At 45.1% G+C, this 15,541-nt stretch overlaps 1 protein-coding gene across 8 annotated transcripts in view; it reads right to left on the bottom strand.

The window, feature by feature from the left end:
* Positions 1-2,155: 2,155 nt before the first annotated feature.
* Positions 2,156-15,541, bottom strand: part of GJA8 (gap junction protein alpha 8) — a 29,156-nt gene continuing 15,770 nt past the window's right edge. For 2 of the 8 annotated variants that reach the window (XM_062515324.1, XM_062515323.1), the window contains exons 2-3: positions 13,665-13,845; positions 4,749-9,853 (exon numbers count right to left, since the gene is read on the bottom strand). In XM_062515324.1, coding sequence (XP_062371308.1) covers positions 8,644-9,843 — 1,200 coding nt within the window. In that variant the 5' untranslated portion in view covers positions 9,844-9,853; positions 13,665-13,845 and the 3' untranslated portion in view covers positions 4,749-8,643. The other 6 variants (XR_009934378.1, XR_009934376.1, XR_009934375.1 and 3 more) reach the window with 6 other exon arrangements.

Here is a 15,541-nt window from a genome sequence, read left to right as displayed (position 1 = left end):
GCCGCCGCTCGCTCCGCCGCGCTTCCGGCTCCGGGGGCGGAGGCGCGCAGGCGCGCGGGCGCGCGCCCCGGGCCCGGCGGGGGCGGGCTCAAGGGGCGGGCTCATGGCGGAAGCTCCGCCCCCCCGGCGGCCCCGCGGAGGGATCATGGCGGGGCCCGTGTGAGGGAATGTCGGGCCCTAGGACAGGCAGAAGGAGGCGTGCGAGGTGCAGAAAGAAGGGGAGGGTGGTGCTCCAGCACAGGAGGGACATGGACCTGGTGGAGCCAGTCCAGAGGAAAACGCCGAGTTAGTTGGAGGGAAGGAGACCCGCTCCTGTGACAAAAGGCTGAGAAAATTGGGATTGTTCAGCCTGCAAAAGGGACGGCTTAGGGGTGAGCTAATGGCAGCCTTACAGTGTCTGAAGGGAGCCTGCTAGAACGATGGAGAGAAACGTTGGAGTGACAGGACAGGGGGAATGGATTCAAACTGAAAGAGGGCAGGTTTCGATTAAACATTAAAAAGAAATGCTTTATTGTGAGGGTGGTGAGACATTGGAACAGGTTTCCCAGAGACTTGGATGCCCCATGTCTGGAAGTGTTTTAAGACCAGGTTGGGTGAAGCTCTGAGCAACCTGGTCTGGTGGGTGATGTCCCTATCCATGACAGGCTTGTGGAGCTGGGTGATCTTTAAGGTCTCTTAGAGAGCCAGACCATTCTGTGATTCTACCATTTCACCACTGCTGTGTCTCCTCTGCAGCAGCCAGGGCAGCAGTCAGTCACCGCTCATGGCACACCGCATCTGCTCCTGGCCCGTCTTCCCCCCTGAGGGAAGATTGGTCTCCCACATGGAGCCCTCTCCGTCCTCCCGCCATGCCGAGAACTGGGCTGCAGATGCCTTTCAGCCCTTGCAATTACAATACATCAAGGAACGGGGCCAGAAAGGAAGCAAAAGTGCAGACCGGGAATTTCCTGATGGCTATCGGTGTGAGATCCAATCCTTCATGTCACAGTCGTGTTCCCATTTGACCTTCAAGGCGTCTGAATCTTTCTCTTTTTTCCTCTTAAAAACACACCTTGAGGAAATGGCCTCAAGTGGCACCAGGGGACATTTAGATTAGACATTAGGGGGAAAAAAAAGTCACAGGAAAGATTGCAAAACATTGGAGCAGACTGTGCAGGGAAATGGTGGAGTCACCATTCCTGGAAATGTATGAAAAACATGGTGCTTGAGGACATGGTTTGATGGTGGTTCTGGGTTGGCAATTGGACTTGATGATCTTGGAGGCCTTTTCCAACCTTAATGATTCCGATTCTATGATTCTAACCATTGCTACTCAAAACTCTCTGTATTCAGAATAACAAACAGGAAGAGAAGAATCAAGTTGTGAGTTTAACAAAGTACAGAACCCCTGCTGACTGAAAATCAGGAAACTTTATTCATTACAACTCATTTCACTAGGAAAACAAATCTATGTTTGATTGTGCCGAGTCACCAGATTAGTCCCATAGTCTCTGACTGGCTGTCTTGCTCTCAGACTTCTTGGTTTGAAATTTGTCTCCTTGTCTGCAGCATTGCAAAGAGAAGAAAACATTCAGCTTTCACAGAGAAATGAACTGAGGGAGCAGATTATTGTGTCTGGTCCGAGGCTTTTTATTTTACAGCTTCTGGTATCACTGCCAGTTAATGCAGAGCTGAGATCAGGCCTTGCCTGTTCTTTCTTTCTGTATCTGCTCCTTAGACACTGTTCTTTCCTAAGGTGATGAGATTCCTGAGTTTGGAGGGGTTTGTGGTTGTTTTGTTCTATGTCGGTAGGTTGAGCGGCAAGGTTAGCTTTTGGTTGCCTTTTAGAGACCAAGGTTAACAGGAAATCCTTTAAAAATAAGTTACACAGAGCCAAATTCTGCTCTTGTTTATGTCTTGGCAACTCAACTTCCACACAAGGGTAAAAAACAAGGCAGAGTTTGGTCATAGGTCTTAAACTTTCTTCTTTGCATGTGTTTGGAAATAGGCTTGAAACATGCCTCTGCTCAGCTGTAAATTACTTATCCCTGGGTCTTGGGAGAAACACACAGGGAACAACATAATTCCTACAGGATAAACCCAGCCCCACACCCACCTCTCAGCCCCAGGACTCCTCCTTCAGGGAAGACAAAAAGTGTGAGAAGAAAATGGGAAATGTATTTTGTGCTGTTCCTCCTTAGATATTTGCTGATGTGCATGTGTAGGGAGAAGAGTCCACGGCCCTCCACAGGTACAAAGGCAGCTTCTCAGCTGTAATTATTCTTCCACATATTATAGTGAACGAGGCTATTTTATGTTCAGTTTGTGCAGAGAACCAAAATCAAGCCTTTCAAGTAAAGCGGGAAGGTGCAGCATATTGAATTAAATCATGGGGTTTGGCCAAGAGTATGTTTAGAAATCACACAGGTTTCCAGAAGATACTATGGGACATATTTCTGACAAATAGCCTTAGCTGGCAGCCAGCCACCCATTTTCTTTTCTCTCCAGAGGTTTTCATAAACAAGAACTCTGAAGCTGGAAGCATTCTCACAATGTTTTGATTTCTGCATTTCTTTTATTTTTGATGAGTTCAGGTGATGATGTTCACTGGCAATTCATGGATTCCTTTACAGGGTTGTGTATGACTCTTTTGTGAACGAACATGTATGTATTGAAAAACTTATCTGAGCATTTTTTAATATAGCTTTTCCACCTGGGAAGTCAATAAATGGATGGTTTGCTTTCACTATACCAAGCTGGATCTAGCAAGGCAAAGGCCAACAGTCTTTGTTTTTTTTTTCAAACTGTTCTGTCAGTAGCTCTGTAATCACCATTTCTATTCAGTGCTGCTTCATCCCAGATCAGCAAGCTTTAAAACACACAGGTTTTTGTTGACAGAATGTAAAATGCAGTCCTCTGCACTTTCAGATGGATTTAAAGGCACACTTGACGCTGAAGTTAAAATATGGAAAGACCTAAGATGCTGTATTTCCACTATTTTATCTGTTGATAAGCATACTCTCTTTTTTTCTTTTTTCTTTTTTTTTTTTATTTATAATGCTTTTTCCAAACCAGTTACACAACACAATTCTGGTGTCAAGCAGCTCTTGTAGCTACCAAACTTCAGTTCATAGAATCACAGGATCACAGAATAGTTTGGGTTGGAAGGGACCCTGAAGATCATCCAGTTCCAACCCCCTGCCATGGGCAGGGACACTTTTCATCAGACCAGGCTGCTCACAGCTCCATCGAACCTGGCCTTGAACACGTGAACAGCTGACTGAGTGTGTGCATTGGCCTCTGCTGGTGCCTGGGGAGGTGGTTTGGCCTTTGGGACAGCCTGAACCAGCTCTACTGGAGCAGTCCAGGAAGCAGGAAGTGCCCTACAGTGTCATTCCTCCACACCGTGGCTGCACTGAGCTTTCAGCTTGGGATACCCCATGGGATAGATAGATAGTTCAGGGTGGAAGGCATCACCTGGCCCAACCTTCAGCTCAATACAGATTGGGATGCTCAATGCTTTTCCCAGCCAAGCTTCATCCCCCAAAGATGAAGATGCCACGGTGTCTCTGGGCACCTGCTTTAGTGCTGAACCAGTCTCCATTTCAACAGTTTTTTTCCTTGGAGTTTTTTTAGTCAAAATTTTCCTTTGCTGCTCATTGTGATTGTTGCCTCTTGTTGTCAAGAGTCTGCCTCCATCCTCCCTGGAATTCCTCCCCCTTAGGAACCTGAAGAAAGCATTTAGGGCTCCTAAGGTCCTCAGCTCCCTCTTCTCCAGGCTGAACAAACCTCCTGTGTCTCTTTGCAGAGCAGGCTGCTAAGAGCAAAGCTTGAATTTTTGACAGATACAGAAGTCTTGCCTCTTCTACTGAAATAGGTTGGTGCCAAGCTAGTGGCAAGGAAACGATTGTGTGCCAGGCTATGTCTTGGCAAGCCAACACATATTTGCTTGCCATGGTTACTGCTCAGATGTGTAAGCACATTTGGTATTAGCAAAAAGCCTTTCCTGAGCCATGTTAAAAGGTAGAGCACACACAGAGCCCAAGTAAAGGCAATGTCATTCTGTTGGGGGAAAAAATCATTCCAATACTTCGACAAGTCCCCTGATTTTGGCAGATTTATCCAGCCCTGGCCCTTAGGAAATCTGGCACCATATACTGTTTTATCACAGCTGCCTTGGGCTTACAGGAAGGCTTTAGTGTAGTACTCATGGATGTTCCTGTCTTTACTAAACAAAACTAAGCCTAGGCTAGGATTACTTTCAGTTGTCAGCCTGAAAAGCCATTTTCTATACAAAACAGCAAACCGCCACCTTTTTTTTCAGCATTGTGTGACACAGCCGCTCTTTAAATGTAAAACTGCACAGTCAGTGAGTTACTGAGCAGCAGGAGAGATGGGACTTCCCCCGCCAGTAAGTAGATTTGATGCCCACACAGACCTAGAGAGCAGAGATCCCCCAAACCTCATCTCTCCTGCAGGAGGAGGTAGCTGCACCTCACTGTGTTTCAGCACTGAGAGACTGTGGGTGTCCGTCTCCGTTGTGCTGAGGGGTTTAAAACAGAAGCCCAGCAATATTCTGTATGATACAGCCCTCTTCCACATGCCTTGCAAGCACCTTAAAACTGTCAGAGCTCCACCAACCTGAACCAAGTGCTCCAGGAACTGCCTTATTTAAGTGCTGCCCCAGAGTGGACGCTGGGGATGGAGAAGAGGGGTCCACGTCACCACACTGTCACCACAGCTTCATACATGGCCTTGGCTAAGGTGGGAGAGATGGATCAGGGAATCAATAAAGTCTTTTTTTTACCCATGGCAAATCCACATCCATGTTAATATTGTCAGTACAGTGCAGTGTTCACATTTCCAAACTACCGCCCTTCTGATCGAGGAGTCATATATTACCCAAGTTAGCAGTTCTGCCAAGAAATAACAAGGATACCATGCATTTCAGGAGTGCTTTTCATCAGATCATTCCTACTTACTTTACAAACAGAATTAAGGAAGCCTCACAACATCCCTGTGAGGTAGGTGGAAATTCTTACACCCATTTTACAGGTGGAGAAAACAGGCACTGAGAGGTAAAGTGATTATCACAGCAAGTCAGAAGCAGAGCTGGAAATAAATCTAAGATTATTATCCTAGGTCCACTGCTCTAGACACTAGAGAACACCAACCCCCACATGCTATTGTAAGCTAAGAGACTACCTTGCTCTTCTACTTTCACCTCCTTTGGTGATTTTGACACTTGCATCTTATGCTCCTTGCAGAGAGCCATGTGATCAGTTAGGGATTTATTTGCACAGGGAGCTAAGGGGGGAAACACGCCTTTAAATAATCCAGGCATGGCTCTAATTGTCCAGTGATTTCCCCCTTCCCAATAAAATAATATTCCCCAATCATCATATATATCTCTGTTTTGCTAAGTTATTTTTTGAGTAGAATCATACACTGAATCCACAGCTCTGAGGCTGTTGTGCAACTTCGCTAGGAATTTCTTGAATAAACAATTAAGTTTGTCTCACTGAGTGGGAATAAAGCACATTTATGTGCTATCACGTCCAGAAATAACAATAATCCTTTGCTCATCTGTAGGGCCTTCCATCCAAGGACCTCCCTTTCCATAGCTAGCACGTCAGGTCTCACATCATCATTGTAAAATAGAATATTATTCCCAATTGCACAAGAAGGAAGAATGACTTGCTGACAGTCCCACAGCAATTTCCTTGCAGAGATGAGGGTGAGTGCCAGAAGACCGGACTGTTCCTTGCCCCGTTTGCCGAGCAGCACTGTCCTGATGCCGTGGCCTGTGCTTGGTGGCTACAGATTCACTGCCAGCCAGGCAGAGTACTTGAAAACCGGCTTTAAAAAAAATTTAAAATCAAGAAGCAGTTGAGTGGATGCAGGAGGAAAATGCCAGCTTCTCCTTGTGTTGTTGGGACCCGGGGGAAGAAAGGAGCATTCCTGTGGCAGCTGTGAGAAAGCTACAGTGTCCATGGAGTACATTGCACATGGTGCATTTTACTGAGGCTCTCCAGTGAAAAAGGACATAATTAACTTGTGGTGATTAAAGACTTCCCCTCCTGACAGCCATGTTGTGAACAGTGTACTCCTGACGAGCAAGCACTCATCTTTAAGTCATCCTGTAGTCTAATGAATGTATGAATGTCAGAGATCAGGAGTGGAACTGTCAAGTAATTAGAAGTCAACAGGGGTGGGTGTGATTCAACCAGTCCAGTACTTTGGTATCTGGAAGGGTCAGATGCTCTGATGCAGATACCTCATACTAAACTGCTAAAAGGTAGTGGTTTTTACCTGCAGGAAAGCACGTTTCCAGCCCCCTTCAATAAGCGGGCTGGTTGATGCTTAGAATCATTCAAAGTCTCTTATCTCTTTCTATGGAGAAAATAAAATAGACCCCATCTGGTGTAAGTGTGGTGATTGTGTTGTTCATCTAAATCTTAGCCCTTTCTTTAGTTCTTTTATCTCAAACTGGGCACAGTGGACTCTTCCTGCTGAAAAACATTCTCTTTCCTTAGTTGTGATAACAGCTCTCCTGCTTCTGTATTAAGAGAGTGGATAAATGGTAGCCTCCAGGCTCTCTCTCTGTATGTGGTGCTTTGTCATATTCTTTCCCAAAACTGAGGAGGGACCTTCCAGTCTCTCTTCACAAGGAAGGACACCCAATGGCCTTTGCCTAAGGAATGTTTTGACCTCAGGCTGCAAACCTTGGAAAGATACACAGGCCCAAGAGGAGCAAAAGGATGAATAGTTAAAAAAAGAAAAAAAAAAAAAAGAACAATACATGGCAACTCTGTGGCACTGAAGAATCCTAATGCACCCTACAAACTTTCTACATATGTACAGCTTATTATCACTCAGCAGTGAAGTCCAGCCACCTCCATGGCTGCGTGGCCAGGCAGGGAATTCCACCAAAGGGGTGGCATCAGGAGCGACAGGACTGACTGTACTGGGGCTGGGGCAGGGCCCAAGCCTACCCAGGGCTCTCACAGACACCCATTTGCCTTCCCTGGGCTTTGAGTCTGACCTGCTACAATAGGAGGCCGCAGGGGTCTTTTCTAGCTAATGGCAGGATGAGTTTGATGCTTTGTGCCAAAGACCTTTTTTTCCCTGACCTGGATTAGAGCCTGCCCTGGGAACAATGAGATGGGCTGCAGCCCGGCAGAAAGAATTTGCTGAGATGGCAGGGTCTGAGGTTTGCAGAGCAGAGTGCATACCTGCACTTTTTTGGCATGAGGCTCAGTTTTGGGGGGACATAGCTGTTAACCTGAAGCTTTTGAATGCATTGCTGCACTGTCCCAGCCAAGAGTTGCTGCTGTAGTCCTAAAATTAGAAATCTATATTAGACATCTAGACATTTGCAACCACATCATTTTCTGCCTTCTGTAAAAAAAGATTTTTCTGAATCTCTGAGAGTTCTGTACAGACCTGTTGGCACAAAAGGTCTAAATCATCTTTTGAAAGGCATTGTCTTACTTGAGCTAGACTTTGGCATTTAATTAAGAATGGCTCCCATCTGTCAAATTATAAACAAAGGCTGTCAAAAGACTTTTACCATATCAGTCTTTTCAAACTTGACCAACTAGTTTTGTATTTAGAGGTTTAAAAAGTCACATAGTTACCCAGACCCCTGGTTTAGGTTCACAGGTGCCTTCAGGACTCTCTACCTGAGATTTGCTGAGTGCCTGGGAGCCTGGAAGCTCCAGGAACTGAACACCTGTCAGGATCATACCACGAAGGCTTGTATTTGGTTACGTGCTCTGGGGGCTGTAGCTGTCCCCTTCTCTCTCATAAGATTTTTCCCTCTTACTTGGCTAAATATAGCTTCAGATCTTTAAGTCACAAGGCTACAAGTAAAAAATATCACTTGAATTTATTCTTTCCAGTATTCTGAACTAGTCTCAGGGCTGGACGACCCTCTTGGGAACAAATAATCCATCTCTGGGCATCTGCTAAGTCCTAGTAGAGTACTACTGTTAACCTCACCCACTGTCAATGTTGCTTGATGAGCAGAAATTTTTGACCAGGGAAAATATTTTTACCTAACTCAGATAAGCATTCACAGAGAAATTTGGAACATTTTTGCCTTTATTTTCTGAGTAAAGAAGGGAAGTTTGGCTTAGTATTTTAATGTGTTGATGCTAAGCATAGAATTCACTTTGTGAATTAAATAACTGCAATTCCATGCCAACAGCAAAGGGGAGATCTGCTCAGTGAGCCAAAGGAGGAAACAGAAAGAGAAAGACTAATTACAGTTGTTGATCAGTCTTTCCCCACACTGGCTGAAAGACAGATCCTCCCCACATTCCTAGAGAAATGTGGAACACAAGGCTTTCAGTAAATATGATCACAGTGCTGACATTTGGTTATCACTGCCATGTTAGGTTTTAAAATACATCAGTTATGTGTACAGTGTACGTATTACTGTAAGGAGTGAGCTGGCATGTGGAAACAGGGAAATACAGGGACATATGGGGCAAATAAGGCACAGTTGCCGTGGTAGTACCTTTCCAGTTGAGAATCATGAAAGTAAATATTCAAGTGGCCGTTCTAGTGCTTTGCTTAAAAATATCTTTTGATTCTTTCTCTATCTCTCCTTTTCTCTTCAGCCTTTTCCTTTTCATGTGCTCCTCGCATCCTGCACCTTCATACAGTCAAATCATCTGACCTGGCCCGGCTGCTGGCTTTACTTAGCCTGCTCAGGGGTCTCATATCACCGGCAAGTTCAGCAGGTGCTGAAGGCCCTTCCATTTCATCTCTCACCCCCTGCTCTTCTGCTTTCTTCACCCCTGGCTCTTCCTGAGGCCCTGGCTGCTCCTCCTCTTGTTCCTCCTCCTCTGCTTGTACCTTCTCCTCTTCTGGTTCCTTTGCTTGCGCATACGATGGTAACCTCTCATCAAATGCCCTGGAGAGATCTTCCAATGGTCCCATCCCAATCTTCTCTTCAAACTCATTGTAGGCTGATGGAAGGGGGCTGGGCTCAACCCCTACTTCCGTGAGAGGGAAATAGTGGGACACCGGCTTCTCTTCTTCCAGCAGCTTGTAGCCTTTGGCCTTTGGGATGGAGGGGACTGTGATGGCGTGGAGGGGCTTCTCAGGGACCTCTCCAAGCTGCTCCTCTGCTGGTCTCCTCAGAGCCCTCCGGATTCTTTTCAAGATCAAATGACTGATCTCCACCAGGTTGAGGAAGAGGGATACGGAAGCCACCACCAGCATGAACATAATGAAGATGGTCTTCTCCGTGGGCCTGGAGACAAAACAGTCCACAAGATTGGGACAGGGCCACCGCCCACAGCGGTAAAGGGGGAGAATTCGGAAGCCATACAGGAAGTACTGACCTACTATGAATCCCACCTCAAAGAGGGTTTTGAAAATGATGTGGAAGATGTACGTTCTCAGGAGAGTACCTTCCAGGCGAAACTTCTTGGTTCCATCAGGATTGTTGCCTTTGTTTTGATTTGGAGCCAGGGGCAGCTTCTCTTCATCCACCTCAGCTTGCTGGCGCCTCTCAGCTTCCTCCCTCTCTTTCCTCTTCTCCTCCATGCGGACGTGGTGCACAGCATGCCCGAAGTACATTAGTGAAGGGGTGGATACAAAAATGATCTGCAGGACCCAGAGCCTGATGTGGGAGATGGGGAAGGCCTCATCGTAGCAGACATTCTCACAACCAGGTTGCTGGGTGTTGCACACAAAGTCTGACTGCTCGTCTCCCCACACGAGCTCAGCGGCTGTGCCCAGGATCAGGATGCGGAAAATGAAGAGCACCGTGAGCCAAACTCTCCCGATGACAGTGGATTGCTCGTTCACCTGCTCTAAAATGTTCCCCAGGAAGCTCCAGTCACCCATTTCTTATGGTCTAAGGGAAGAAAAAACAAAGAGAAAGACCACACATTATGCTAAATTTTAAAGGTTTCAGGTTTTCCCACTGATGTTTTTTGTTGCTTTCAATCAGCATTTCCCTAATATGCTTTGAGAATAGAAAGGAGGTTGCTTGCTTGCTGATTTGCCTGTTCACAATGATTTATTAGCAGGAGAAGGGCTGGTAAGCCAGAGCAAGCTGCCTGCTAAATTCTTCCTTCCATGGCTCTAAATGGGCAATTACTTTTCAGCCAGAGAGTATATTTATCTCCTTTTGCAAGTCAGAGTCTTCTGTGGTGCCTTGTAGGCTCCGTTCTGTGAGTCTGCTTAGATTTTGTACACATACAAGCACACACCAGCAATACAGTGGAACAGATTTATCAGCAGGCAGCTGCAGTGGTTAGAAGAGTGGGTGAACCTTTCAAGCACACAAGCACTTCTGCACCAGAACCCCTCACAGGTCAAACAGATCTCAAATCCACGCCAATCTTGCACCTAAACAAACCTGAATTCTCTCTAGGTTGCAAATGTCAGTTCTACTTTAGCAATCACTCCGTTAGGTAAGAACAGCAATTACAACACCATTACTGTGTTAGTAATGCTGTGTAAGCTTAACAACTACTATATAGATTAGTTTTGCTATATAGAATATGTTGTATGCAACATAATTATTTAGTGCTACTGGGGCTATTCTTTGCATCCCTTCTGAAGTTGGTTGCCATACTGACAGTGGAACCAACCTGGGGAAAATACCAAGGTCTCTAACTGGGACCTAAAGTACTATTTGCTGTCTCTAAAAGTCCCACTATCTCAGGCTAACACAGAGCTGGAAGCCAGCTGCAGATACACTATTGAAAAGCTAAGACAGTCATCCGTTTTCAAGTAATGCAAGTCAAATATTACATCTGTCATTACTTTTGCATGATAAGAAATTATTCCTAGGTCAGGGTTTCATTCTGCATATCCTGAACTTCCCACTATATAATTTCAGGCAAGGGAAGATCTATGAAAGAGGAAAATAGAGATGAAAGTTGTTTTGTGTGGGTTGATTTAACACATCACAGCAGTCTGAAGTCTCTGAGGAATGCAGAATATTACAGTGGCCCAGAAAGACCGACTTGTAGAGCATGACAAGTGAAACAGGGAACATTATCCATAAAATAGCTGTTCACAGGGATCTAGAAGTTCATCTCTTAGATACTATCTCCATCTATAGTTCCCTAAATGCAGACACATACACAAGCACTGGTAAAAGGAAGCTACAGTCAACAGCATGAAAATCTGAGTATCTAAACTTCCCTCCTTCTTCAGATACCACTGGGATATATTTGTAATGCCATATGCTATGACACACCAACGCATACCAGTCTGTTTCAACTACTTTGTGTACATAGTGACACATAGACAAACACAAAATATTGAGAATTTTATGGCTTGGGGGAATGTCACAAATTTTCAATTAAAAAAAAAAGGAAAAAAAAGGAAAAAAAAAAGCTTATGATAGCCTTTTGCTAAAGCAAGATGGACTTACATTCCTTGCCTTCAAACCTCACAATATTTTTACCCCTGACACCCATGCTAGAAAATGAAGAACAGAGCCCAGTACCTTCAGCTTGCACAAACACCTCACATACATAAGCGGCAAACATATAATTTAATCACCAAGGAAAATTGCTACTTTCTCAGTCATTAAAGTCGTGTAAAGAAGCGTGTTAATGTCAGCGCTTACATTAACAAGTCTAGCAGAAGATTATGCTGTTTACATACATTATCTAAACTGATTTAAACATCCTCTTTCTGCAAATTCACAGAGCAAAGTACACCCCACAGTTACCAATCACGTGCAACTCTGTAAAAAACATGACTACACACAGTACAAGCTTCATTGTCCCCCAGGCACCTCAGTTAACTCCATCCCTTTCTTTCCCTGTGAGTCACACTGATATCTACACTACCATTTGAGCACTTCCACTGCAGCACACAAGAGTGACATTCTAGGTGTGATAAACCTTATCACATGGAAAACTCACTGTACAAGAGAAGGGAAAATGTTTCCTGTCTAACTCCATCACACGCCTTGCTCGCACCCTGCTACATTTGGCTAAGCCCTCCCTGAGATCACTTCCAGCTGGCCACGTTCTTCACAACTCTGCCATGTCCATCCCCTCTGTTTTCTGCAAGTGAAGGGGTTTGAGGTTGCTCAGTCGGTTCAGCTGTGAGCAATGATATTGGGTGGACAGATGATGAGCGGCACAACCAGCCCGAACGTCTGGGATTCCACCTGCAAGCAGTCAGCCTTGAAAACGGGGTAAGCAAGGCATTTAGGTAGTCACCTTTTCCCTGAAATTGCCTGCCACGAGGAAAGAGCAGGACTTTTCCTAAGCCTGCTCAGAGCCAGCAGATTTGTGTTCTGAACTCTCCTGGGCTGGCTTCAGACCCCCACCCTGCGCTCCCAGATGTCGCAACCTGTGCACGCTACCGGCGAAAAAGGCTGAACAGGTTAAGGATGGTGAGCAAGAAACTTGCCGCTGTGAAAGGCTCCACCGAAGAAATGTATCCCCCTCCTCTCTTGGCACTCTCCAGGGAAGAGTGAACTTTTGTCTCTCTTCTTCCCTACCCTAAAAGCCCCAATCTTGTCGCACGACTGAGCAGATATGACTGAATTGGCTCTGATGGTGGGTTTTAGTTGCCCTGCAATATTTAAGCTCCGAGCCAGACGGCTTTATGAAGTGAGTGACAGTCAGTGACGTGGGGAACAATAGGGAGAAAAAAATAGAGAGAGAGGCAGAGACACAGAGAGGAGAGTCCACTGAACATGAAAAAGCAGAGGGGGGAGAGGAACAGGCAGCAGGCAGTGAAAACCTAATACATGCATAAATGGGAGTTTGCTCAGTTAAGCAGGGACCAAAGCATCTCTGCAATTTCACTGTGGTTCAGCACAGCTCTGTGTGTGTCCACACTCAGTGGTCTTTAGGTGTTGTGGTGTGGCAGGTGAAAAGGGAACACCAACACCTCTGATAGTGGCAGCATTAATTGAATTAATTTTTTATCCTACACCCAGCTCTGGCAGACAAGTTGCATTACTGATTTTCAGGCAGATACTGAAGTACTGGATTTATATTTGGCATTGTCAGATACATTGGTCTGCTCTTTAACATCTTTTACATGGAAAAAACAGCAGAATGGGAAAACAAGATTATCAGTCAATATTAATCAAAGCTGAGAAAGACCAATTTTACAACCTCACCTCTCAGTGTCTTAGCTCTGCTTAGTTTTTCCTCCAAATGCATCTTCCATGTGCACATGCATCAAGAATGCCTAAACCAAACTGTTTTGTTAAGGAGAGCAGAGCTGAATTCCAGCAGCCCAGCACACAGGAATGTTACCCCAGGCACACTCGCCTACCACCAGTCACCTGCAAAAATGCTGGAGAGGCCACAGAAGAGAGGAATCACAGGCTCAGTAATGCATCCATAAGTACAACTAAATGCCCTGAGAGTTTTAATTAAAAGTCAAAGGCTATAACCTTACTCTGAGGTATGTTTTTTTAGTCTTTCTGGAAGACTTACTTAGAATGTGCCCTTGGTGCTCAGCTCTGAAGAAAAAGAGGATTACTGGAAGCAAGATTTGCTAAGCAGTGATACAGATGCCAGGTTTATAAAGTGATGAAGCAGCAGGTAGCTCTCATCTCTCTTTATGCAAACTCAACACTGAATTTCATTTCCCAGAATGGCAATGGGAGACACTGTCTCCAGAAATGCTGTCATTTGAATGAGATATTAAAACACAAGGGCCACAAAAGTTTGTACCTTCAAACCAACGGTTTCAGGCCACTCTTTCGTGTTTCTGGGCATTTGCGTCCATGTAAGTTCAGAGCTTCATCTCAGGAGTTGTCTTCCCAAACAGCTTCTAGGCTGATTTGCAGACCCCAAAGGTCCAAAGCACAACTGGAGGCAGAGATTATGTTTTTCAAACTGGATTTCAAAAGAACTAAAGCATATGTGAGAGATGGAAAAGAAAATAATCATATTTTTCAAGAGGAGCCAGTCTGGAGACACAAAAGAGAAATCACCCACAATGCACATAGTTGGACTGAAAGTCATCTTCTGAACACCTTAAGAAATTATTCTCTTAAACAGGGAAGCAGTAGCAAATATTGTTCAGCCCATGCTACATAAAGCATGGGAACAGTCTTCCTGGAGAAAGGACACAGTGGAGAACTTGCAAGTCCCAAGAACACAAAGTGAGTAAGAAAAGGCATGGTTGGATCAATGAGGGGAGTAAGGACAGTAAGAAGGAGGAAGGAACACCTTGGTTGTTTTGTTCTGCTATATACTACTCAGATAAACTGGTATCAGTACATGAGTGAGTGGTCATCACTGCCACCCTCAACCCCTCTTTGGGAAGCAGTAAGAGAGGGAGGACTAAACAGCACCACCAGTATCCAGCACTTTTAGAGAGTGCCTGGAGGCTGGTGCATCACAGAAGGCAGGTGGTTCAGATGTTAAATGGCCCATTCCTTTTCAAACCAAAAATGTCTTTTTGGAAAACTCAGCTCTAGCTGAATGTGCACATCCCTTTCTAGGCCTTTTCTCTCTAATATAATGAGCCAAACCCCAAATCTGGTATGTAACTACATGGCTGAAAGTTCTTCTCTAAATTACATGTAGCTACTGTCAGAGACCTTTCCCATTAACCTTCTATATGCCTTTTGCTAACACTGTCCAAATATCAAATATTGTCTGACAATAACAGCTTGCAGTATGCAACTGATGCAGAAATTATATTCAAGTCTCTGATTATTAGGTCTGTGTTACCTTCATCCAAATGATCAGGCTGACTTTCTTTGGTATCACAGAGTGCAGAACCTTTAGCATGGGGGACACACCCAGTTTGCAGGACATTTCTGGATTGTGGAAAACCACAGAGTGTCTTCATCTGGAGGCCTTTTACAAAGGCACCATTGAGCTCTGGGTCAGGTTCTCCAGTTCATTAGGGCCTCCTCCCTCTGAAGAAAAGGGTCTAAATGAAAATGAAGCTGGGTGGTGAGGAATTCCCCTGTACTGGGGCTATGCTGGGAATTGGTTGTTTGAGATGGGCATGACGAGGAGAGGGCAGAGCATGAGAAGGGCAAGGAGACTTGATTCTCTTAGGCAGGGTAATGCTGGAAGCCAGGGTCGCCTTTGTAGCATGACAGCAGTGACTTTGAAAGAAAGGAGTAGAGATCATAAAAGCAAAGGGTGAGAAGACTGGACCTCACTTGTAGCATGTGACAACCACTGAGTCTGTGAAAGAACTGCAACCCTGACAGTGCCAGACTAAGGGCAAACACTTCCAGCCTGTGTACCTGGCTTGGTATTCATGCTCTCATTAGGCAACCTGTAGATGTGCTGAGTACTTTCATCCCCAAAAACCAGTGCTAAAAATAGCAGCAGCTAGTGAAACTTACTTCTGCTAAACACTGTTAACTTGCAGTGGCTTTTCCTTGCCTTTGGGACTTTTATTGCCTTCAAGGAATCGTGGCCATCTCCTGCACTTTAAAATTACTATTTTATTTGGAAAGAAGTTTGCTTCATTGCTGATTTCTCAACGTTTAGCTGCTTTGAGGCTGGTGAGCTTCTGTCCCTGGCATGACTGAGTCTGTGAAGTCTCCCCTGCAACTCAGCCTTTTGCTCAGAGACTACGA

The sequence above is a fragment of the Cinclus cinclus genome, chromosome 2 (genome assembly GCF_963662255.1).
Source record: "Cinclus cinclus chromosome 2, bCinCin1.1, whole genome shotgun sequence".
Taxonomy (NCBI): domain Eukaryota; kingdom Metazoa; phylum Chordata; class Aves; order Passeriformes; family Cinclidae; genus Cinclus; species Cinclus cinclus.
This window is presented reverse-complemented; position numbering and strand designations above follow the sequence as displayed.